The sequence below is a fragment of the Ochotona curzoniae genome, unplaced genomic scaffold (genome assembly GCF_017591425.1).
Source record: "Ochotona curzoniae isolate NIBS_2020 unplaced genomic scaffold, NIBS_Ocur_1.0 contig_3819, whole genome shotgun sequence".
Taxonomy (NCBI): Eukaryota; Metazoa; Chordata; class Mammalia; order Lagomorpha; family Ochotonidae; genus Ochotona; species Ochotona curzoniae.
Window position 1 is genome coordinate 53,540,956 of NW_024466004.1, and position 25,664 is coordinate 53,566,619.

General features: G+C 45.2%; 1 protein-coding gene across 1 annotated transcript in view; it reads right to left on the reverse strand.

The window, feature by feature from the left end:
* The window catches only part of LOC121158785 (prolyl endopeptidase), a 119,829-nt gene that overhangs the window by 32,738 nt on the left and 61,427 nt on the right, over nt 1–25,664 (reverse strand). Inside the window, exons 8-10 of the mRNA XM_040983833.1 lie at nt 21,095–21,286; nt 17,421–17,618; nt 10,829–10,932 (exon numbers count right to left, since the gene is read on the reverse strand). Coding sequence (XP_040839767.1) covers nt 10,829–10,932; nt 17,421–17,618; nt 21,095–21,286 — 494 coding nt within the window. The remainder of the gene's footprint in view (nt 1–10,828; nt 10,933–17,420; nt 17,619–21,094; nt 21,287–25,664) is intronic.

Sequence of the window (25,664 nt, forward strand, 5' to 3'; positions counted from 1 at the left end):
CTCTAACTGTACAATTTTCGTTAAGATGCCTGAGTTTCCTTTTCTGTACAGTGAGGGCTCCGCAGGGTAAATCCTGATGAGCTCAGCCTGGGAAGGCATCCAGTCTTGTCTGCAAGCCAAAAGTGTAACGGCAAGAAAACATGTCACTCAGCAAGAGGCCAAGGACTTCCCAGGACAGCGCACGTGGACCGCTGGGGCTTGGTTACCCCAGGTGAGAGGCAGGTGGTAGCATGGAACCAAACGCATGGAAAGCCACCCAGCCCTCAGCTTAGCAAGTTCCTCACTGTGCCAGACCACCTCGCAGAATCAGTTTCAATCCTCTAAGATTTCCATACACGCTTGTCTGACACCTCATCTTTTTTTTTTAATTTATTTTTACTTTTTTCAAATTATATTTTTGAGAATCTTTACATAGTTAATTAGGGTAAAAAGTTCAAGGGCTATAGGAAAGTGGGTAAGACTATTATTTCTATATTGTTTCCTTCATGTTTAAAGGGAGATATTAACGGAGAAGCCCCACCCAATTTCCCACCCTCCCCAGGTCCCTGATGTGGGGCATGCTCTGGGGTTCTTTGGCTTAAGTGGTTTTGATAGTTTACCAGTTATGAATTGCTGCCAATTTTGCCACTCCAAGCACTATGAAGTCTTTGAAAAATCCACTGATTGACATAGTCCATCATTGAGTCTCCGTTTGCCCCGTATTTCATTGCCAACATTGACTTGATTGACTTGTTCTGTCTTCTGTCTTTTCTTGGTTAGGGTTCTGTGTCCAGCATTTTGATTGGGGAGATCTCCAAAGAAACTTTGTCTGAGGTGACACCTCATCTTCTAAGAGCAGTGCTACAGTTCTTCCTCCATGGGAAAAGCACCTCCCACAAAGGCACCTTTGTCTTTCTAGTGATTTCTGCTGTCAACAACTATATCTAAGCACACAAGTTTTTCAGGTTTTTTTTTCTTCCCACCAGGGGGCGACTGGGTTCCTTTGTCTCAGAGTCTACCCAAGTCTTGGAGCTTTTTGTGACACCCTGTCTTGCCCCAAAGAAGACAAGCTGTCTCCCAATACGGATTCCTCCTGTTTTCTTAATAAGACCCTAGTGTTTAGCTGGCCATGTTCTCCTGAAATAGAACTCCACGTATCTCCTTGCAACTGGGTACGAGGACATTTCCACCAGTAACACGTAGGCATTATACTGCATATCAAGCAAAAGCCCTTACAAGCCAGAAGGCACGCGTCCATTCCCATTCCTTCCCCACTGCTGCCTCCTGCTGCCTGGGAAGTGAATAAGCAATGGCTGAGCCCTCAGCAGCCGTTTAAGGTCGAGAAATGGAAACCACAGGTGCTGGGGCAGCAAGAGGAGGACCTGGGACTCTTCCCTCCTTGGACACCAAGGTGGTCCCAGACTGACCATTCCCCTTGCATTTCCTTTAGAGGCAAGGGGAAAACACTTTGATCTTCAAGCCATGGCTATTTTGGTTCCATCTTTCCTGTTCGTCACAGCAGAACCCACCATGCATAACATACCTTAAAAACCAGGTTCGTTTTAAAAAAGCAGACATGACAATAACAAAAATACAAGTACCATCAGCAATCATTTCACACCACTGATTTGGTCTTAACAGGGACATGATGGTCTACCGTTTTTGTAGGATAACGACATAATAGCATTCGTAATACCACTAATGCCACTAATATCAACGATACTTTCTTTTTCCAAGCCAGCTTTCAGGAAGCTGTTATAAAGCTTGTGGTCAAGGATATCCACTCTCTCCACTGCTATTCAACATAGTCCTAGAGGTACTCATTGAGGCCATAAGACAAGAAAAAGAAATCAAAGGAATTCAAATGGAAAATGAAGAAGTCAAGCTTTCACTACATGCAGATGACATGATCCTTTACATAGAAGAACCAAGAGACTCAATACAGAGACTGCTAGAACTTATATGAGAGTTTGGTAGAGTGGCAGGGTACAAAATTATATGAACAAAAATCAACAGCCACAGTGTATGCAAACAGCCCCAAGATGGAAAAAGATCTAACCAGCAAGATACCATTCAAAATAACGCAGAAAAAAAAATATCTAGGAATAAATCTAACCAAAAATATAGGAGACCTTTTTGAAGAAAACTACAACCTACTTAAAAAAGAAATTGAACAAGATCTCAAAAGATGAAGTAACATCCCAATCCCATGCTCCTGGATAGGTAAAATCAATATCATTAAAATGTCTATACATTCAACACAATCCCAATCAAATTGCCCAAAACATTCTTCATGGAACTGGAAACAATGATACAAAGGTTCATCTGGAAACACAAAAAACCACAAATAGCTGGAACCATCCTAAAGAACAGGAAGTTAACAGGGGGAAACACAGTTCCGGGCCTCTGGACATACTATAGCGTGGTGGTTATCAAAACAGCTTGGTACTGGCACAGAAATAGAGAGGAGGATCAATGGAGCAGAATAGAAACAGAAGGGAACCCACACAGATACAGTCAAATAATCTTTAACAAAAAGACAAACGACAATCTAGGCAAATGGGAAGGTCTCTTCAATAAATGCTGTTGGGACAATTGGTCGATAGCCTGCAGAAACAAAAAGACCCGCATCTACCACCATACACTAAGATCAAATCTAAATGGATAAAAGACCTAAAACTACACCCAGAAACCTTCAAACTTTTGGAAGAAAATGTAGGAAACACAAAAAGATGTAGGTATAGGCCCTGACTTCCTAAAAAGGACTCTAAAAGCAATAGCAATCAAGGCCAGAATAAACAAATGGGACCTCATCAAACTAAGAAGCTTCTGTACAGCAAAGGAAACAATCAGCAAAGTAAAAAAGCAACCCACAGAATGGGAGAAGATCTTTGCGCACTATGTAGGGGATAGAGGGCTAATCTCCAGAATATACAAAGAACTCCAAAACAACCAAAATACCAAAACAAACAAGCCACTCAAGAAATGGGCAAACATTTCACAAAGGAACAAACCCAAATGGCAAACAAACACATGAAAAAATGCTCCAGTTCCTGGCAATAAGGGAAATCCAAATTAAAACATCAATGAGGTACCACCTAATGCCAGTAAGATTGGCCCACATACAAAAAAACACCAACAACACTTGCTGGTGAGGATGCGGGGAAAAGGGAACCCCTACTCCACTGCTGGTGGGGCTGCAGGTTGGTACAGCCTCTATGGAAATCAGTCTGGAGAACACTCAACTCAAAATCTGCATACCATATGATCCAGCAATAGCACTCCTAGGAATATATCCAAAACACCTGTTACACAAGAAACCAACATGCACCCCTATGTTCATAGCAGCACAATCAGTAATTGCAAAAACAGTGGAGGCAACCGAAATGCCCATCAACAGAAGATTGGATAAGAAAGCTATGGTTCATCTACTCCATGGAATACTACTCAGCTATTAAAAAAACAAAATGCAGTTCTTTGTGGCCAAATGGGCCCAACTGGAAAACATAATGCTAAGGGAAATGAGTCAATCCCAAAAGGTTAGATACCATGTTTGCCTTAATTTAAGATGAAATGATGTCAATATGAAAAATAGTACCTGTAAAATGTAATATTATCTCAACCTCAAACAGCCTGTACCTCATGCAATAAGATATTGTGAAGTAACCAACGACCCAACAATCAATGTGAGTCAGACTGCTTATGATCTAAATCAAAGAATTGTACAACCTAATATACTTTTAATATGCTATGTTATTCTGTAATGGGGCAGGAGAACAGAGAAATCTTCCATCTCCCTAGAATGTGTGAGAAAGACGTGAAATACAACCTACAAAGATCATAACTGATAACTCATAGACAACAGACTTGAATCAGCATTAGGCAATAGTTAAACTACAAAGACATATGGGGGAATTAAGAGCGATCCTGACAACCTCTTAACAGGAGGTCATATGCACAGAGCAGGGGGGAACGCCAGAGTAGAGCAGGTGGACAGGAGGAGGCTTGTATCCCAACCCTGAAGACTCCCGGATCCTCACCAAGGACTATCAGTACGAGCAGCGAGTACTACATCCCAACTGCCAAGGAGACCATGGGGAATTGGAGTGCCTTTGGAGGCCAAGAACTCTGAAGTCATCCACTCCTGCTTGGATCTACCACATGGGATAGAAGAAGTCCAAATCCTTCCTCACAGGATCCAAGGGCATCAGAACAACAGCCAGAAGCCCTGAGCAGTCCACAGAAACAGAATAGTAAACTTCCTTTGGAACTAGGGAGAGGAGCTCTCTCTGGTCCTCACTTGGTTCCAACTTGGGGTCCCCACCCTCTCTGGCAATGACCATCAGGATCGCTCCGGAAACCCCTCAAAACAAACAAATAACCAAACAAACAAAAAAAATCTAGAATAGATAGAGAACAACAAGGAAAGCTTAGAACCAGACAGGAAACGGTCAGCGTGGATTCACATATACCTTACTAGGTAGGACACAAAGATTAGTTACTCCTCACTAGGGTATTAAGGATTTCTCTGCACACCCCTCCTAAAACTATTCTGCACCTCAACTGTTGACATATGTCTTGATAGAGTTATAAGCCAGTCTAGATTACCCGAAAAAAAGCCAGATTCAGCAAAATCATGCTTCAACGCTATTAAATGCTAAAAATTATAATGAAAATAGACACGAGACAGCTGAACAGTAATCTATAGCCATTTAAAGATGTATCGAACCTGGTTGTATATAAACTAAAATTGAAATGTCAATGAAGTAGTCACAGGATGTGGTTAAGAACTTGCATTTTTTTTTAACATATTGGTTACTCAATACTATGTCAATTAATTTCATAACGCTATAAATTGTTGCTGATATTATGTTGGGGCTTTTAATTGATCAGGATGATACTCTGCTGGCTCTACCTTCAGACCAGAGAAGGTCTCTTCAAGAAGCCGTTGAACTTATCTGGACAATAAGATGCTGGACTCTATGCTTGGTTTATGCTTGCAATGAAAGAATCTCAACTGAACTTGAACTGTGGTAGAGCAACAAGGTGAAGGAATCCACCATGGGGGGAGGGTTAAGGGAGGGGTGGAGGGTATCCCAGTACCTATAAAACTGTGTCACATAAAAAAAAAGCTTGTGGTCAGCTTTGGGTAACCCATAATTTCTCCACCTTGGTAGCAGCAAACTTAGTAGCAACAGCAACCAGGAGGGTCTCAAAAGCCATGCTTCGCAGAACAAAGTGTGAAACCTGTTGAAGTTTCTTACAAGGAATAGCAAATCCCAGAGTATTGACAGACATTGGAATATTAAGACTTCTGTTTGTAACTAAGGTCAAACAAAGCTCCAGTGAGTATGGTGGTCACCCATGGCAATAAGTTTATGAATAGCCTGGCCTGCGACTGATGGCCTCTAAAACAAAAGCTTTACTAAAGAACAATAAACCCAAAGGGCTTTCTAGGATGGGCTCTAAGCCATTTGTATGAAGTCAACATCTGCTTACATCTCAGCAAAGCAAACATAACCAAGTCCCAGGCTGTCTAGGTCAGTCAGCCAATGGGGCTTCCTTTCTGGGTCCTGCCCATACCGTGACTCACCCAGGCACAGCTGTGTTCCTGGTCCCCACCACACACAGAAATTCAGCAGATGTGCAGTTCAGGGCTGAACTGGACGTCCATCCTGCGTGCTGGAGCACAGCTTGAATAAGGCTCAACAATCTCCGAGTCCTTCCATCACAGGGATGTCACGGAGCAGTACCAATGGGCACCGCTCCAGCCCTGAGGCCGCCCCATGGCTGGAACATATTATGGATTGCAAACTCCCAGGCTGCTGCAAAGTAAGGTCCCTTTCTAGACACAGAAGGCAATTTATGTTCAGTAGTATAGAGACTACAGACAGGTTCCACATAACTTATTTCTCCATCATAAGACAGCAAGAAAACAAAGACTCTTGTCATCTCTCAAATCATGTGAATACAACACAGTTGATAAACAATCAAGCACACTCTCAAAGCTCAATATTATACCCCCAACTCGCGGGTGCCTGTGAGACACGAGTATTCTACGCTAGGGCAGGAGTCTGGATAGGCAAGAACAGGTCACCTGAACTGATGCCATTTTAGCCAGGCCCCTCATCATCTGTGGGCACAGTTTGAAAACACCCCCTGCTCACTCTTCATTCTTATGTTCTGCAGCTTTCTGACCTACAGCTCAAGTCTCTGAGCACAGTGATCACTAGCTCAACAGTCGGCCTAGCAAGGGCATACATGAGTCACTTCTCAACACCTGCAGAAGCTATGAGCTCAGGGCAGAAGGTGATGAGCACCAAAACACTCATTAATATTCCAAAAACGAGCTCTCCGGAGTTCAAAGCTGGCTTGGCAGCAACCACAAATTATTTTTTTACCCAGGGAAGCAAAATCAAAATTCAGAAAAAAAAAAAACCAACCTTCTCACCCCTGCTCCATGACTTAAAGTATGTTTGCCATACCAAACCCCAACCCGCACCATGAACTTCAACATGTCTGTTCAGTTTCAAGAGGAACGTCATTAGGGATGCTTTTGGGTCCAGCATATGTAATCCTCAAAAAAAGAAAAACTACTTACTCCAAGGGAACATGGATAAAGATAGTAAAATGTCAACCAAATACCTAAAATTGTCATTCTCCACACCAATTCCAGTGTCCTCCCCATAAAATATGGCCACATCGGTTCTCCTATTCCACCGTCTTTAATAAGATGTGGAAGCGACTGATGGCAGGATTATTTGTAGCATACTGAACTGCTCATTCTTTTTTCAGGTCAGCAGGTTTTATCTCTCATTCTGGGAGAACAGAAGCTCATCTTTCAGCTGGCTGGGCAAACATGACACACAGCCAGAGAGTGCACGTTTGCCACTCTGCATCAACCATGGTGCACTGGTCCATCTGCAAGTGACAAGGACTAAAGGCCATGCCACTGCCCTGGTTACTCAGTGGGTGATTCTTCTTGAATTTAATCTGAAATCTAAGAAATTATATTGCAACAAGAAGGCAGAGGCTATCTTTTTGGAAGGGTCTAGCGTAAGATTGTTTGAGAGTCCTGTCTGTCTTTCCTGGCTCCCAGCCAGGTTGATCTCTGAACAGCACTGAGCGAGGCCTGCCCTTTCCCCTTGATCACGGGACATCTGTGCAGCCACTCAGTCTCTACTGCCCAGCCCAGCTAGAACCTTCCCAAGGGCAAGGCCTATGTCTGCAGTTTCTTTGCATTCAAATTGCACCTGGCATTGCTTGTCATAGTCTGAATATTTATTTATTTATGGGTTAAAAAGTTGAATTTCCATTTCTGTTACTTACTTACTTTAAAAATTAAGCATGCAAGATTACTGACTAGGTAAGTTCACTCATAACCAAAATTTTAATTGTGATTTCTAATACCCAGTATTTCAATTTCTTTCTAAAGGATATGGGTATATGGCCTGGGTGTTGTGGTGTAATGGGCTCTGCTGTCACTTGCGACTCTCGCATTCACCGTCAGAGTACTGGGGACTCAGTGTCACCCCCACTTCTGATTCGACTGCCTGCTAATGAGCATGTGAGAAGGCACCAGAGCATGGTTCAGTATTTGGGTTCCTGCCACCTGTAAGGGTGACTTGGCTGAGTTCCTGGCTCCAGCCTGGTTCAACCCCAGCTGCTGTGGATATGTGGTAAGTGGAGGTATATGGATGATCTCTGTTGCTGTGCTTTTCAAAGATAAATGAATGAAGGCCAGGGCACAGAGGTTCCAATCAGTTACTTGTGGCTAATCATTCGTAGCAAAAAGCAGGACCGGATAAGCATTAATCAATTGCAGATATTTCCTACCTAAAACAAAAATTCTTCTGTGTATAGTAGACTGCAAAGGAAAGCAATGGTTTTTCTACTTTGTGGTTTTCAAAATTGCATTTTTGACACAGCATCATTTTGCCCACAGCTATCATCAGGAAAGGATAAAGGCAACAGAGCAAGTGTTTGTCATGCAGGAACCAAATTCATTCCCAGCCCAGGCAAGAAGCTCCGGGTCTGCAGGGAAGGGGCTGGTGCCAAGGCAGCCTCGGCGGCTCTTCCTGCCTTGCTGCTGCATCTCCTTGGCTCGGTCAGCTTTCCCTCCCCTGCAGACAGCACCATGCATGGCTGTAATCCTCACCAGTTAGTGCTGAGCAATCATGGGCGAGGAATAACCTCCATGTACTTGGCTTTGTACATTAAGAAAGACACAAATACAAAGAGCCTTGGAGCAATTCTTTCAAACTTGCACACAGAATAAATGTAAAAATTAAACCACTGGTTTAAAGAAACAGAAAACACCAATGGACAAGCTTTTCCCCTGAAGTGCTCTTGTTGCTATTTCACAGCACCGAGACACCTTCTGTCCGACCCCTCTCTGCAGTCTGGACAATGGAAGGTCACTGTTGGGGACACTGCCGGGAGCCTAACCACCACCTGTCACACTCTACAGTATACCTGACTCTACATTAACACACAGGACAATCGTGGCCTGACAGCACATTTCCAAGGCGCCTTTACGGGCTGACACAAACTGTACTTCAGCAGCAGCACATCACGCTTGTGCATTTGCTGGTTATCAGCTCTGCTATCATCACTGTCCATGCTCATGGGGATGGCTCGATGTTTCTAAGACAAGGATGCCAGCAGCAAGTGCACCGAGAGCTGCAAGCCAGTGTTTTTGCTTCTGTCACTCTTCAAAAATTTACACTGCTCTCTCCCCCACTGCTGCCACAGGACAAGTAGTAAGAAAAGGAAGTTGTGCATCTTTGAACAGCTCCTGGTCAAGGAAGTTTTCATTGGAAAGTGGAGTGCCAGGCATGGACATTTGGCATTTTCCCGTGACACAGGAGGCTGGGGGCACCCAGGCCCACTCCCTGTGGAGCTGTGAGGCTGCTGTGCACACAGCTATCAGATACTACCCCAATGAAACACCTGCTCATCTGCAAAGTTTTCTCTTTCCATTTATAAATGACAACAATATGTAGGAAATGGTAACTGGTTGATCATTGATAAAGAATATCTCAGAGCTAGAAAAAGACCAATCTACAGATGTAAGAACGAACCCTAGGAGGTGTCTCCCTGATGGCTGTCCTAGTGCCCTGTGCTCTGCCCTCCTCTAGGGCAACTGGACATGAGGGAAACGGAGGCGAGGCTGTCCTCCTTACTCAGAGTTGCAGGACTGCAGAATATGGCAGAATGGAGCATCTGGGAGCACATCTGTCCAGGGCTAGGGCAGCTGTGAGACTGCTCTTGAGAGCAGGACAGGGTGCACCTGCTGGGCGCTGCTGGCTGCCTTGGCAGTGCTGATGGGACAATAGTGACCAGAGGAAGCCCTGAGAAAGCCAAACACAACCTCTGGAGGAAGGGGGAGCTACAGAGAGCAATGACCTAAAAATGTATAGGCAGAAAAAGCCTGGGCAAGCCCTGCATGATGGAGGAGCTGTGTGAACATGCCAGGCGCCGCCATCCTCCAAGGTGACGGCACACCTTGAGATGCAGCCAAGTGGAGGGAAGCCAAGCACATATGCAAAACTCTTTTTTCCCCACCGCTGATTATATTTTATGTAGATAATTTATGTGCCAGATGTTTCAGACATATGATCTGATAATTCTGAAGGAATTCTGAAAAGCAGATAATGTCTCTTAATTGTACAGTTGAAATACCTGTGGCGGAGAAAGCTGTGTAACATGCCAGATTTCAGTCCCACTTGACAAAGGCCCTGGCAACTCTCTAGACTCTTCGGATTTTAAATTGCATTTTCACAGCTGAAGAGTTGGCAAATCTGTTCTTAAAGGGCCACACACGAAGCAGTGAGGCCTGCATGGGCCAGGACAGCCACAGAGGACAGCTCAACCAACAGGTGTTGGCTGTGCTCCAGGAAAGCAGGAGGCCAATCTGCTGCCACCAGAAGAGAACAGAGGTTGGGACACAGCCTAGCACCTGTCTTCTCTGTGACCTATATCTAGCCAATCACCCAGGCTATGTTTCGACAGCTGAGGGGTAGTTATGGAGCTACCCCAATGCCCCGCTCTCACAGACACATACCAAGAGGCAGCCAGTGCTCTCAGTTTCACTCTTTCTTCATTAACAATGCTCTGATTCTTAACATGTGGGCCCTCTGCCTCAGCCCTCCTGGTGGGCAGGGCCTTGTATACCACCGGGAGCCCCCTGGGTGACCTCACATTGCAGAGACAGTCACCGCCATCATCCAGCAAACCAGTGGCATCACCGTTCACTACTGACAGCACCATCACTTAACCAGCATTATCGCCTTCCATCACCAAGTAACTGAGCCCCTGGAAAACTCTGCTACACTTGGAAACAGAAAACACAAGGAAGGAGATCACTGATCTGAAAAGACGAGGCCCAGAGACTGAGCTGCAATGCCTTGAACAGTTAACTCAGTTCTCTGAAGTCATTCAAGTATCTCACGGAAGGTCTCTGTGTGTCCTGGGCAAAGCCACCTAGGGAATGCAGATGGAAACCACGGACTCCGAGCATCTGACATGGGACTGACCTCTGTTGTTGCTGACTTGAGCAAGAACACAACCAGGTCAGGAGACTGACACGGACATGCAGGAAAGTTTTGACACCTGCTGCGGTTAGAGGAGCAGCCATGGATCAAAATCAGCGAACTACAGGAGGGCAGTGTCTGTTCAAACTCACTGCTGAGTCTTCCACACCTGGCTCAATGCCCACAGCCAGTGGGAGCTTCGAGATGTTACCCTGGATTACCCATGGCAGGTGGGACCAGCTGGAGCATGACCAGCCCGGCCGGAGAGTACCCATTCCCTGGCGCTCACGCTCATGACATTGCGTTCTCCCTACCTGGATGGTCTGGTACTCAGAGGCATCGATTCCTTTGACGGGCACCTCTCGGAAGACTCTGGGCTCCAGCTCGTCTTTGGTGAGATCACAGTGATAGATGATACCTGCAAAGGAGAGCACAGCCGAGGTGAGTCCACAGGTCTCGCGAGAGCTGAGGGCACTGAGGCCAGGTTCCAGGAGCACGCAGCCGAGAGAAGCATTAGTCAAGGACCTGGTGAATCGCCACTGAGGCAAAGGTCCCTACACAAAGACTCTTGTGTGCTGAGTGCTCTGAATGGCCACCTCCACTCTAACCCCTGTCAGCTTCCTTTTAACTCTTGTCAGCACTTCGCAAAGAGCCCACACAAATGAGAAAAGGAAAAAAAAATCTAGGAGCTGGCATGGTGACACAGCAAGGTAAGCTGTCATCTGCAATGCTGGTATCCCTTCAGGATCCTGGCTGCTGCACTTACAGTCCACTGATGTACCAAGGACAGAGCCGTGGAAGGTGGCCTGAGGGCTTGGAACCCTGCCGCCCATGAGCGCCTGGCCTTCGACTGGTCCAGCTCCACTACAGTGACTCCTGGGAGCTAACCAGTGGATAGAATATCTCTCTTCATCTTCCTCTGTAATCTTGCCTTTTCTAAGTATATTTAACTTTCTTTATAGATGCATTTATTAAGGCCAGTGTGGTAGCTCACCAGATTAATCATTATCTATAGGGCTGATATCCCATAAGTGCCAATTCTAATCCCAGTTGCTATACTTCTGATCCAGCTCCCTGTTTCTGAGCTGGGATGGCAAGTCCTGGGGCCTCTGCACCCATGTGAGAGACTTGGAAGAAGTTCCTGTGGGGAGGAAACAGCGGATAAAAGCTCTCTCTGTCTCTTCTTCTCTCTATAACTCTTTCAAATAAAAATAGATCTAAGCCACCAGGTCAGCCCCATAATTGGGGAATTTTAATAGGTTTCCACCACAAAAGACGGTTTAGTACAAGGTAAGACAGTGAACTTTAGCACTGAGGCATGGCAAGCAGGTAGAGCTGCCTGTGACACTGGCACCCCATCTGGGCACTGATTCTAGTCTCAGCTGTTCCATTGCTGGTCCAGTTCCTCATTCATGCACCTGGTAAAGCAGTGGGGGCTGGCCCAAGTGCCTCCACTCATGTGGGAGACCAGGAAGAGGCTTCAGGCTCCCACTTTCAGATCAGCTCAGCTCTTGACAACTTGGGCATCTGGGGAGGGAACGAGTGAGAGGAAGATTTCTCTCCCTTTCCCGTTTCTAACCCAAACACACACAAACAGAATGACCAGAAGCAGAGAACTTCATTTGACCCAGGAGGTGACTAATGCCCTGTGGCCACCCATGGTCAAGAGCCCAGTAGGACTCTCCTGACAGGTGCTCCGGAGCTCCTGCCACTGGACAGACACCATCCATCACCACACACACGGAGAGCGGCAAGGATCACAGGTGACAGACTTATCAGAGCTGCTTTCCCAGTTCTGGTTATCACGGTAAGCACACACAACACAAAAGAACTGACAGACACCAACGAGTCCCACATATTCAGCCAGTGATTAAAATTCCATTTCCTGAATTTCTTATGACTACTCACTAACATTTGAGAACTAAATCAAAGAAACAATGAGGAAAGACAAGTCATTAATGTTTGAAAACAATGGCACTGCTGTGGTTTATGAAACACAATTAGTCACCCAGAGAGTGGCTGGTGTGAAATGGCACCTCCCCACGCAACACTTAGACATATGCTGTCAAATATAGGAAAAAGCCATTTTGTGATCCCAGTACTTGCTGGAAAACCAGAAATCAATCGGTCCCCACGCTGGCACTTCTTGACTGACTGACGGAGTAATGAAACAGTGGCCCTGCCCCTCTTCTCACTTCTGCAAATCCTACACTACATGGTTGGGAAACAAGGAGTGACATGCAGAAACTTACCACATTAACAACAGCTCATCTTTCAGGAGAAAAAAAATCACATATTTATTTTCACTTTATTTGAAAAGTAGAGAGACAAAGAGAGAAAGATGGAAAAGATTTTCCACACACTGGCCCATCCCAAATGCCCTTGCCAGCCAGGGCCGGGTCAGGCTGAAGCCAGAGAACCAGAGCTCCATTGGCATCTCCCACATGGATGGCAGGGAGCTACGCACATGCGTGAGCAATCCTCTGCTGTCTCCCAGTGGATTAGTGGGAAGCCAGACTGGAAATGGAGTTGTTGGGACTTGATCTGGCACTCTGATAGGGGATGTGGCACCCCAAACAGAAGCTTGAATGCTGTATTCCATACCCATCCATGACTGCCAATCATTAATGTTCTCCCAATTTTCATGCTTATGGACAAACCGTTCTAAGATGACCATGTTAGGGTTTGTGACTTGCACGATCAGTAAGGAGATGTACAAAATGACTGAAGTATTCACTTTCTTGTTTGTTATATTTGGATATTTGTTAGACTATATCTGAATAAATATTACACTTCCAAACTATATCTGCGAGTATACATTCTAAGTTACTCAGATACACTGAATACTGAATTGGCTTATATGTATGTCACCTTGAAGGAAAAAGACTATTTTTAGAAATATTTCAATTGTCAAAATCTTCTGGATCAGTTTCTGTTGACACCTATAAAAAGTGTCTGAATCCTTGTTTTAAAAAAAAAAGTTAAAACACTCCAAAATTGCAATCAAGCAAAAAACAAGACCAAGAATAGATCAAGCATGTGGCACCCAGGCATGCGACTCCCCCAGGTGTCCCTGCACCATGCAGCACAGGGAATAACTCAGGCCTTGGAGCCACGATTCCCAAGGTGACTCCTAGGGTGGCTGGTTACTAGCGTGGTGAGTTTAGATATTCCACTGAGGACCTAGAATAGGAATTCCCTAAGTGAAAGACACTTGCTTTTCTAGAAAGGTTGAGACATCAAATCCAAGAGCAGAATGAAATAAAAAAAAGCAAGTCATTGTTCAGAGGAAGGTATCAGCTGCCTGATCTCTCCTCTGCCCTCTGGCCCAGCAGCAATACTGGGAAACAGGCTGTAAAATCTGCAAATAAAGCGTTTCACATGAGGAAACATCAAAAAGTTTTATGGAAAAAAAAGAATTAAATGTTCATTTTGAGGCAAAAAAAAGAAAATAAAATCCATGCATAGTTTTTTTTTTTTATAGTACTCATTTTCCATGAACCTTTTAAAAGCCCCACATACTGCATAAAACCTTTCTATTTATAGATCCCTTTGGATTAGCCCAGGCTAGCCAACACATATTCACATTACTGTCTGAATCCCTGTCACCCAATAAGGTTTTGCATCCTCTCTGACTGGCTCATGCGGGGTTAAGAATAATGAGAGTGGGGTGTGGAGAATCACGAATCACAGGACACTGACTGGGTGATCTGGAGGAAATGTATTTCAGAGTTGAAGGGTGAAAGACAGAATCAGGCTGTGGAAGTCCCCCAGGACCAGCAGAGGCGTACTTGCTCATGATGCTGCTCTCAGGGCTGTTCCCACCCCAGGAAGGAGGCAGGGAGATCAGCTGCTCCAGGCCAGTCTGTTATTCGTGGCAGAGGCGGCAGGATGAATGCAAGTTAGGAGGGAGGACCAACCCCAGACAAAGCTGCCAGAAGAGAATCTGAGAATTCACAAAGTTTGACGTGGAAAGAGAAGGTGAGAGAACCTTGCAATTCACGCAGTTACTGTTTTATCTGGTGACGAGCTGGGTTTTGATGTCATAAAAGATCACGTCCCTTAAAAGGTCTGCCCTTTCCAAACTGACTGCAGCTCTGCCCCACCCAGGGTCATGCAAGTCAGACTGCAGCTACGTTTAGAAAACCCCTAGGGCTCCCTCAGAGCGTATAGAAATAATCAGTTCAACCACTAAGAGGCTTGAGCCACAGGGATTAAACGCATCACACTTCAAATTGCCCCCAGCTGCCTATCTGTTCCCAAGCGTGGTTAAAGCTGCAAAAGATATAACTGGCGAGGGCTCAAAATGCAACTTCTCCCTTCACGTCCATGGGAACGATAAGCCAGCACGCACCTGCCAGATGTGCCATATGCGCAGGGCTGGAGCAACTTGGGATCCTAGGAACTGAAACACAACCGAGAGCCTTGGCTATCAATTGCAGCAACCAAGAACTAACTTCAGAGACCAGTTCAAGTCAGTGTGAGCAGGTGTGAATGGGTTTATGTCTTTTGACAGTTTCTGCTTTCATAAGCTCTAGCACTGTTATCTGATGGTCAGTTCTGCATTTGCCGCAGAAGGCCCGAACCTGGATGACTGGCTTTAGGTATCAAATTGGGATAAGGAGAGGAGAAAGATGAAAGAAAAATGAGAAAGAGGGGACAGAGGAAACACATGGGGTGTTACAGTGAAAAATGACAGCCCACTCAGAAGCTGCCTGGTGGTACAGAGCCAGGGAAACACTCTCCACTTCCCAACCTCCCAAGTCACAGGCACGGCTAACATTTTGTTACTTGGCATTGAATCCATGATTTTATAGGGGCGGGCATGAGTCCTTTCTTCCCCAGGCAGTGATGAGCTTGTCCCTGAAATAAATGGCCGCATGGAGGCCACTGAGGGAGCTTCACGGGCCTCTGGGGAGTCGGGCTCTTCTTAGGAGAGCCGAGTTAGCCTCACGTTGTCGTCCTCACTGCTGATGACACAAAATTTTCTAAAGGACAATTTCAGGAGCAAGTTTGAGGAAATCAATGGCAGGCCTTGCAGCCCAGGGTTGAGCAAGGCCACCAAGAGAGAGTGGATTTCCCTTGGTGTGTCCACTGGCTCTAGCCCCCAGGAAAAAGGAGTTCTCAAACTGTGGGTTCAGGGCTCCTGGCCCTGAGCCAGGAGTCGACACCACTGTGCATCTGTTTCCTAGTCCCACCTGATCCCCTAAGAGTCCTTGGCAAGTCAGGCCCACTAGGTTTCCCTGGGAGACAGACTGGCCTATTCAAAGAACATCCATCCATCTCATGGTTTTAATAGTCCTGACAGCAACTTGTCACCACAGTAAGATTCCTTATGGATTGTCTGCTCTGTGAACGGGCTGGAAGTGAAAGTGGATGAGACATCACTGTTATCGGCTGCATCCCAGGAAGGAGACAGAGTCATGTCAGCATCTGCCTCACTCTGCTAGTGCTCCTTTTCTGGTGAAAACAATCAAAATAATATGAAAATATTTGATGGGAAACTAAATCCAGGGGGACAAAAGGTGCTCTGGAGAAGCTCAGCAAATGAGCAAGGAAAAGGCAGGAATTTTCCCAGCCATAGCACTTGGAGGATGGGGTTTGCCCCATCAACTGAGCCATCTCTGAGGACAAATTGTAATACATGTCTGGCTGTGACTTACAGGGCAGCCAGATGGAGAAACATTAAAACCAAACAAATCAAACTGAACTCTGACCAATGTTAACATTAAGTTAGAAAGACTTCTGCTCACTGTGAAATGTAAAAATCAAAACTGCTTCGTTTTTCACTAGACCCAAGTAACATAATTGTTTTTCACAATGTAAAAACTACAGCTTCAGGACCATGTTTTAATTTACGTTAGCAACAGCAGAATACATTCTATTAATTTTAAAAATGTTTTATTATCAAAGGCTGCAATGATTTTATTTGGATTTCTGTTATCTGTAATGCATCCTTGTATATATGATCAAAGTCTGTCTCGAAGGTTCTTGGAGGGCTGGCACTGTGCTGCAGCGAGCTGGACTGCAGCCTCCAAGGCCCAGCCTTCCTCACAAGCACCTGGTGGTTGAGTCCAGCTGCATCATTGGCAGCACCATGAAGGCTGCTAATTCATCTTCCTGCTAATGCACCTTGGAAAGCAGCGGAAGATGGCCTAAGTGCTTGGTCCCTGCACTCACATGAGCCCTGAATGGAACCCTTGGTTTCTGGCTTCCATCTGGCCCCATCCTGCCCATGGGAGTTATTTTGGGGAATAAACCACCAGCTCAACAAATCTTTAACTCTGCCTTTCAAATAAATAAATAACTAAAGAAATGAATCTTTAAAAAAAAAAAGCTTGTATTTGTTAGTACTAATTTTTCTTTGTTTTCATTTCAGAAGCAGAGGGACAGGGAGAAAGAAAAGGCTAGACAGAGTTCCCAGTGCTGGCTTACTCCCCACATTCTTGCAACAGCCACGATGGGCTGCGGTCAAATCCAGGAGCCAGAAATTCCACCCACAACTCTCATGTGGGCAGCAGGAACCCAACTACTGTCTAGCAGGATATGCATTAGCAGCAAGCTAGGGGTGAGCAGCCACAGGCAAGACAAGCACTGCGACAGGGATATGGGCATCTCCACAGTGTCTTAGCCACCAGGCCACACGCCCATCAGCATTGTTTAATCAGTGTGTAACAACAGCTGTTCCTGCCACTGGACCACAGACTCATGCTATAACAATAACAAGAGTGCCGGGGCAGGTGTTTCCATTTCCCTCTGTTCCAAGCTTCTGGTTTCCTCTCAACAATTTCAGCTGCAAGATGCTCTATGAGATTTTCAACACATAACATTGTGGTTGTGCTTCGCCAAGAAACCTACACTCCCTCTGCTTTTGCAAGTGCACAGCAGCAGCGAGGAGACTCTCACCTGGAGCTAAGAAGGAGGTGAACTGGTAGAAGATCTCGGTGTCCTTCTTCTGGCCGCTGTAGCCCACGACGCTGCCGACCTCCAGCGGGAAGGGCTTGAGGAGAGCACCAGTGGTCAGGTCGTGGAGCTGCAGGATGTTCTTCACATCGCGGAGGTAGCATAAGACCAAGTAGTTGGACCTGACGCACGCCACCCATTCTGTAAAGAGGAAGACAGTTCAGAAAATAGGTGAAAAGCATTCCACTCATCTACCTGTACAAAGCGCCAGAGCAGTCCACTGCGCTGGACAGCAATGCGACTTGTAAAGTCAGTTCATAACTGCGTCTGGCCGCTCATCCAGTGCGCAGCATATTCCTTTAATGAGGGGTTATTGCTGTTAGGTCCCGTGGAAACAAACGATGACCTCTCTTGGGCCAGGAGCTTTTGATGAGCCAGAGAGGAGGAGTGGGTTACAAAGAACTCTAGCTATTTATTTTGTGTCCAGCATCAAGATGCAGGGCACAGAAGGGTGGGGAAAAGGACAAAAGCCAAGATCCTGACTTCTGCCTGACAGGGCTGACTATTTTGCAAGAGATGACTATGTGCCTGGCACAGGCTGGAGAGACGGGCAAGAATATGAGATCACTCCTGCCTCGGAGAGACAACCATGGGATGGTGCAAACACAGCACAGTAGCTGGCACACGGAGGTTCTAAAAGAGGCGCCAGCCCTTCAGCAAGACGTCTTGGGCACAGAGGTGCAGAGGCCAGGAGGTTCTAAGGAAAGACAGCTTTCTTGGGAAGTAAGTGGTGGGAAGACAGGTTAGTCTAAGAATGAAAATCAACATTAGGACCAAGGAGAGAGGAAAGGAAAAGGAATAGTTGAATTAAGGAGTGAGTGCATGGTAGAAAGATGAGGAGAGGAAAACTGGCGAAGAGACCAGGTTTATTTTTAATAAAGAATATATTTATGTATCTGAGAGACAGAGTAGGTAGATGGAAAGCTCTCCCCTCCTCTGGCTCACCATCTAAATGCCTGCATTAGTCCCCAGTGGAGCCAGCTCAATCCTGGTCTGCCCTGTAGGTGGCAGGAACCCAAGTCTCCGGGCCATCTCTGCTGCCTCCCAGGGTGCGCACGAGCAGGAAGCTGGAGTCCGGAGAGCCAGGTGCCGAATGCCAGCACTCCAATGTGCGATTCAGGCATCTTCAATGTTAGAGCTGCTAAGCTCAGTGCCCACTCCAGACAGAGCCTTGTTTGAAAAGAGGGGAAAGAGCTGCTCAGTTCATGCATGGTTAGGCAGAGGTGCTGCTGGTGATACTCCGAGGGGGCATTTGCTGAGCGCCGGAGAGGGGGGATTAGCAGATGGGACTGCAGTGCCCATGTCGGAACAGATGTTGACATAAAGACACTGGGGTAAGGGCGAGGTGAATGCAACACGGAGACTCCCCTGTGAACCACAGGACCCAGTCTCCTCCAGCCCCCAACTGTCAACAATCTCCACAGACGGCAAAGAACTGCATCCTGCAGTCACTTGCTCCTCCTGTAATACACCGGTTTCAAAATACCTCAACCGAGGCACATATTTCACACAATCTGACACTTTAAAGAGAGAAAAGTACAGGGTGGGGAGAGAGGGAGAGCATGGTTGAGGGGATGGAAGTAAATTACAGCTGCCAAAGAATAATCTATCAGTGTTAACTATGAGTACTTCGGAATTATGAAACAGAGAGTGAGAAAGGCACAAGGTGATTTGCGGACTGTCATGAATAAAAGCTCTGACTTAATAGCTGTACTTTATGATTCATCTCTGGTTTGTTATTCTCAACAGGGCAGTCTATGCTCGTGATATACAGCAAATTCAACTGGGCTTCTCTCTGGATTGATGAGTGCCAGGGAATACTGAAGGTTTCCCCTTTCCAGTCAAAAAAAAAATAACCTTAGTCTTTTAGAAAGAAGGTTATAACCATACATCAATTCCCCCAATCTCTGAGCATTTATTCACATTTCATTAGATCTACAAGTAGAAGAGTGAGTCACTTCAAGAGATGGTTAAAACCTCTAAGCTCTGCACAGCAGGCAAAGTCCAAGTTCTTGGGCAACACAACATCCTGATGGCTACTTGGACCAACCTGACTTGCACCTGAAAAAGATCCAGGGCACCCAGCAGAAACAGCATAGCCACCAAGTCTCTTCGAACACACCCATGTGTAAGGTCAGCAATGCGTGGGGAACGTGCAGGCTGCTGCCTCTGGCACCTGGGGATCACTGGCCTCATGCTGGCTGTGACCCCCTCATGGGGGGCCTCTCCTGTCAGTTTGGCAGAAGCCACAAGGCTGACAAGTAACCATGAAGTAGACTCATCACATGATGTGGAAGAGGAAATGGCCAAACACTTGTCCCATGATTCATGTGATCCATGAATTCCTCATTCAAATATACATGAGGTCCAGAAAGTGAACAGACGGACCTTCTGACCTTCGAGGTGACCACTTGGAAAGACCGCCGACCTTGACAGTGAACATTTCCTCCCCTTGCTTTGCCCCAGTCTGAGACAGACAAAGTATCAACCCAAACCTGAGAAGTAAAGGGAAATCTAGAGGGCAGGAAACAGACAACTACTTCAGAGGAGCAGCACAGGGGGGCTGCCACCATGGGGCTTGCTGGAGGTGGGCTTTACCGGAAGGAGCAGACACAGGCTTGTCATGGATGTCATAGAGTGGCCTGGAGGAATGCCAGGACCCCAGGAAGAGGGCAGAGGGGTAAAGTCAGACACCAGCAGGCTGAGAAGAATCTTAAGACACTACCCTGAGAAGTAACTCCTCCAGAACATGGGAAAGGCAGAAGCAAGGGCACAGTAAGGAGGGGGCCCATCCAGTGTGCTCCCCAGCAACACCACGATAGGGGGCACACTGTCCCAAGCCAGGGGGAGGCCCTTACTGGCCTAGGACATGAACCTGAGTCGGCCTGACTCCAACACAGTTGCTTCCATCCAATGAAAACCACATCTCAGGACTACTTGATCTGAGACACGCCCTGCCGTAGATCTGAAAGGGATATTTCTCTATCATATCCCATGTACCTCTGTGTTTTCGAACAGCCGTAGGTTTTATTCTTATTTAAACCATCAGTAGAAGTTGTCAACTCTTCTATGTAAAAAAAAAAAAAAAAGGCTGTCAGAAAGAATGCTTTAATCAAAATCATCTTTTGTTCAATTAATGATGTGCAAAGCAATGTAATGTTTTGGAAAAAAATCAGAGACAATGAAAGGGAATTTAAAGGCACAATGACTGACCGGGAAGAAAGATTGTGAAGCCAGTGCACCAGGCAGCAAAGGCAAGGGTTTAACAGTTTATTCTGTTTTCCAGTAAGAGGGCAGTAATTCCACTATAACAGGTTTAATGCAAATAGTCAATGCTTATTCAAAAGTTTAAAGCTAAGGGACATAAATGCAAATATATTATTAGACAGTAACTATATAAACACAACTGGAGCTTCTAAAAAGCAGTACCTCTGAAAGTCTTAACTCACACCTTCACGATTTTTACAAAGGCGCTATACTTCCACCTGATACTAGTGTGCAAAGATGCCACGCCCCATGATCAGAAACTGAAGTCACCAGAGGATGGGAGAGGTACCAAGTTGTCAACATTCTCATCAAAAACAAGAGCACAAATCCCAAGCCACCTCTAATCTTACCTAAGACATCTTTCTCATGCTCAGGAACAAGCACCTTCCATTTTGCTTCATCGGGATCCATGAAGTCAATGTTGATCAAGCGGTAGTTGGGAGAATGGCGGTTGGTCTTGAACGTGAACACCGTCCCTTCGTTGGTGACGTAGTCATATTCTCCTTCAAAGTTGTCAATCAGTTTTACCCACTTCAAGATCCCTGGAAAGAGACCCGGCATTCCTGTCATCTCTCCAGGGTTTAATAAAATGGCGCTGGCTTGTGTGTAGGGTTGGGAGGGTAGGCTTTTCTATACACAGAGCTCGGAGCCAAAAGAGCTAAGGACGTGGTGCAGGAGAACTCCACAGCTGAAGCAGTCCCTGGTTGAGAGGGAGGGAGGGAAGAGCAAAGGGCCCCGGGTGACCAGGTCTCTTCTAACTGAGCAAGTCTCAAACCTGAGCACTGTCATCAGCATCCAGCGCACATCCTCTTAGCACTTCTCCTGGGCTACAATCATGTGTTTCTGTGTCACTTTATTATTTGTCGTTTTCCTTGCCATGTCCCGCTATGCACTGAAGAGTGGCAAGTACTGCAAATATGCAAACTGAGAGCTGTGTTTAATGATAGAAGGGATGGTTTCCAGTCCTTTAAAGTTTTGAAAACTGGTCTGGAGATGGCCACCACATCTTAAATACTGCCTCTGGCCTCACTGTTTACAGGGATCCCTAAGGGACATCGAGTATTTAAAAATAAAACAAAACAAACAAAAAAACCCAAAAAACTCAATGACACTGATGTCCGCAGAACATCTCAAATGTCTTAAAAAGAAAAGCTCTAATGGCTAAACTACCAAAAGGCTACGCCAAGTCTTAGCCATCCTCCAATAATCTCTTGCATTTAATTTCACAGCGAAGTTGCCATACTAATTTGAATAGTTCATTTCCATTTCTTCAATCTTTCAAAGCAATTTTACATTCATTATCTCTTGTCTATAGCATAGTTTTATATAATGTGTGTTGGATTAAACTTACCAGGGAAAATATAATTCCACCACAGAAAGTTTTGAGGTCAAATATACTTGGATTGTGACCTTGAACGATTTATTACCTATTAAATCCCAACTCCTTAACTGTAAACTAGCAGTAATAACTTATCAGTACCTACCCTACAATAAACACTGAAATTATTTTTCAAAAATGTTATTAAAATTGACTAAGAAGAAAAAAATTTTTTTTTAAGATTTATTTATTTTTTTTATTATTTTTTCATTGGAAAGGCGGATACAGAGAGGAGAGACAGAGAGGAAGATCTTCCGTCCGATGATTCACTCCCCAAGTGAGTGCAACGGCCAATGCTATGCCGATCCGAAGCCAGGAGCCTCTTCCGGGTCTCCCACGCGGGTGCAGGTTCCCAAAGCTGTGGGCCGTCCTCGACTGCTTTCCCGGGCCACAGGCAGGGAGCTGGAAGGGAAGCGGGGCTGCCGGGATTAGAACCGGCGCCCATATGGGATCCCGGGGGTGCAAGGCGAGGACCTTTAACCACTTGCGCCACCGCGCCGGGCCCAGAAGAAAAAATTTTAAAAACCAACAGCCTGAACCTGGCATGGTAGCCTAAAGTCCTCAAATTGCATCCACTGGGATCCCATACAGGTGCAAGTTTGTGTCCTGGCTGCTCTGCTTCCCTTCCAACTCCCTGCTTGTGGCCTGGGAAAGCAGTAGAGGACAGCCCCAAACCCTGGAACCCTGCACCCAGGTGGAGACCCAGAAAAAGCTCCTGGCTCCTGGCTTTGGATTGGCTTTGCTCCCCATCAGGGCCATTTGGGGAGTAAACCAGCGCATGGGAGATTGATCTTTTTGTCTGTCCTTCTCTGTGTAAATCTGTCTTTCCAATAAAAAATAAATAAATCTTTTAAAAAAAAATTCAACAGCTTTCCTTTATGTTAGCAAGTAACCTGCAGGAAAATGTGGGGTTGAATAGGCATAACCTCATCAAAGAAAATGAACCACTGAACAATGTATTTTCTATAAACTGTAACTTCTATACAAAGAAACCTCTGAGTTGGAACAAAAATTATAAAAATAACAACAAAAAAAAAATCCAGAATATCTGGAAACATTTTCCCTATAGGGGAAAAGTCATGATTTCAAAAGTGCAAATAATCTCAGAGGAAAACCGTAGATGTAACACAAGTCCAAATAAAATGTGAATGATATTTTTGGGAAATCTGACATTATCTTAAGTTTAATCTAGAAGAACAAATACACGAGCAGTCAATACATGAAATGTGCACGAGGAGGAATTTCTCACACCAAAGACGCTCTGAATAAGCCCCACCCCCTCTCAGGGGCAACCTGCACTCTCACTTTTATGCTAATCTCCCTCTAGCTTTTCTTTGCACTTTTTCTGCCTTCACATACATCTACATTACAACAGGTTTCTCCTGCTTTCAACTTCCTAAAACGACATCATATACCTGTATTCTTTGGGTTTGAGTTCTTTCACGTGACGTACACTTGTGAATTTACCCAACCTTTGGCTACTGTTATCTACTTTTGGCTAAATCCTATTATGCTCAAAGAAAATACTCTGATGTCATTCCTCATGAATTCACTGAGAACAGCTCAACAGCCTAAATACATAGATTAAAAATGTAACTGTACTCGTATGCAACTGAAGAATGAGCACTCTCTTGTCATCATGTGTAATTTGTTAAATATTACTATGTATCACTTGTCAATTATTATTCAAATTTTTATTTGTTGATTGTTATCAGTGATAGAACAGGTTTGTTTAAAAATGTTCCCCTTCGAGCCCAGCAGGCTAGCCTAGTGGCTAGTACCAGGATCCCATTCAGGTGCTGGTTCATGCCCCAGCTGCTCCATTTCCCTTCCAACTCCCCATACACGGCCTGGGAAAGCAGTAGAGGACAGCCCATGTGGGAAACCCAGAGGAAGCTACTGACTCCTGGCTGCGGATCAGCTCAGCTCTGACCATTGCAGCCACTTGGGGAGTGAACGAGCAGATGGAAGATTTTCTGTCTCTCCTTCTCTCTGTAAATCTGCCTTTTCAATAAAAATAAATCTTAGAAAATAAACTGTTAAAAAAAAGGTTCCCCCACAATTGTGAATGTCTACCGTTACTTGTATTTCTCTTAATTTTGCTCCATATATCTTGAAATCATGCTTTTAGCCATATACAGAATTAAGAATTACCACTATGTAAATAAAACTGTATTAAACCTTTTTATGAGGTTTTATCTCTATAAATGCTTCTTGCTTTACATTCTTCTTGAATACTAACATAACTATATCATTTTCATGTCATTATCTGTGATAAGTTATTAATCGTTTTTCTTAGATTTATAATGACTTCAAAAAGGTGGTCCCCCCTTCCTGTAGCCCCCAAGCTCTTCTAGGTATTTTCTGCAAAATGGTTCGTGCTAGTTCATAGCTTGCCATTTCTGGGAGAGTCTGCGATTTCCTATGTCCTTTGTCCCACTCTTGGTGGCTTGTGTACTAGATACTGCTTTACGTTTACATTCTATTTCACTAATTTTTTTGAGCTAATCTCTTTAAGAACTCAACCTTTAAAGCTGATTTTTAAAGTTATTTCTGGGAGTTCTACAGAGTCCTTCACAAGTGAACTGCTCATTCTCTGCAATTGTTTTACTTCTGCTTAGGCTTCCTGGTTTCTTGATTACGTATTTAAAGCAGCATCACTTTGGATCTATTTCTCTAATTTATTTGTAATTTTTTTGAAAGATTTATTTATTTTTATACGAAAGGAAGATCAGATTTATAGAGAGAAGGACCACTCCCCAAATAGTCACAATGGCTGGAGTTGAGCTGATCTGAAGCCAGGAGCTTCATCCGGGTCTCCCACAAGCTGTCCTCTGCTACTTTCCCATGCTGTAAGCAGGGAGCTGGATGGGAAGTAGAGCAGCTAGGACATGAACTGCCACCCATATCCCTGTGCTTGTAAGGTAAGGATTTAGCCATTGAACCATCCCGTTGGATCTTGTCATTTAAAAAAATGCATAACTATTTTTGTCCAAAAGACACAAGCAGAAAATTTCTGACGGTTCACTCCCCCAATGCTCTCAATCTAGACTAAAGTTGGGAGAGATTCAATCCAAGTCTCAGCGTGAGGGCCAAGGATTCAGTGCCTGGAGCTATTACTGCTGCTTGTTTAGGTTCTGCCTCAGCAGGAAGCCACAGTGTGGAGCTGGAGCCAGGCATCAAAGCCAAGGGCTCCTGTGGGACACATGGTTATCTCAAACACTAAACTAAGGGCCAGCCAGCACTTAATGGTTTTTTATCATGAACTGTTCATTTGCCTTGAAACACTATCTGCCGGGATGCTAGGGGGCCTAGGTTGAAGTGGCACTCTTTCAGAGATTTCCTGCTGCTTGTCTCTCGGGATACAACTAAAGTGGGTCCCTTTAAATTCTTGGCGTGAGGGATTGTGAACCTCAAAAGCACACCCAAGTGGACATACATCAAGGTGAAGGTCAGCCTTTCTGGTGTTTTAGGAGATTTCACACCCTGTCTTCCTCCAGGTCCTCCCCAGTGTCAGGAGTCAAGACAGGCAGACCCTCTCT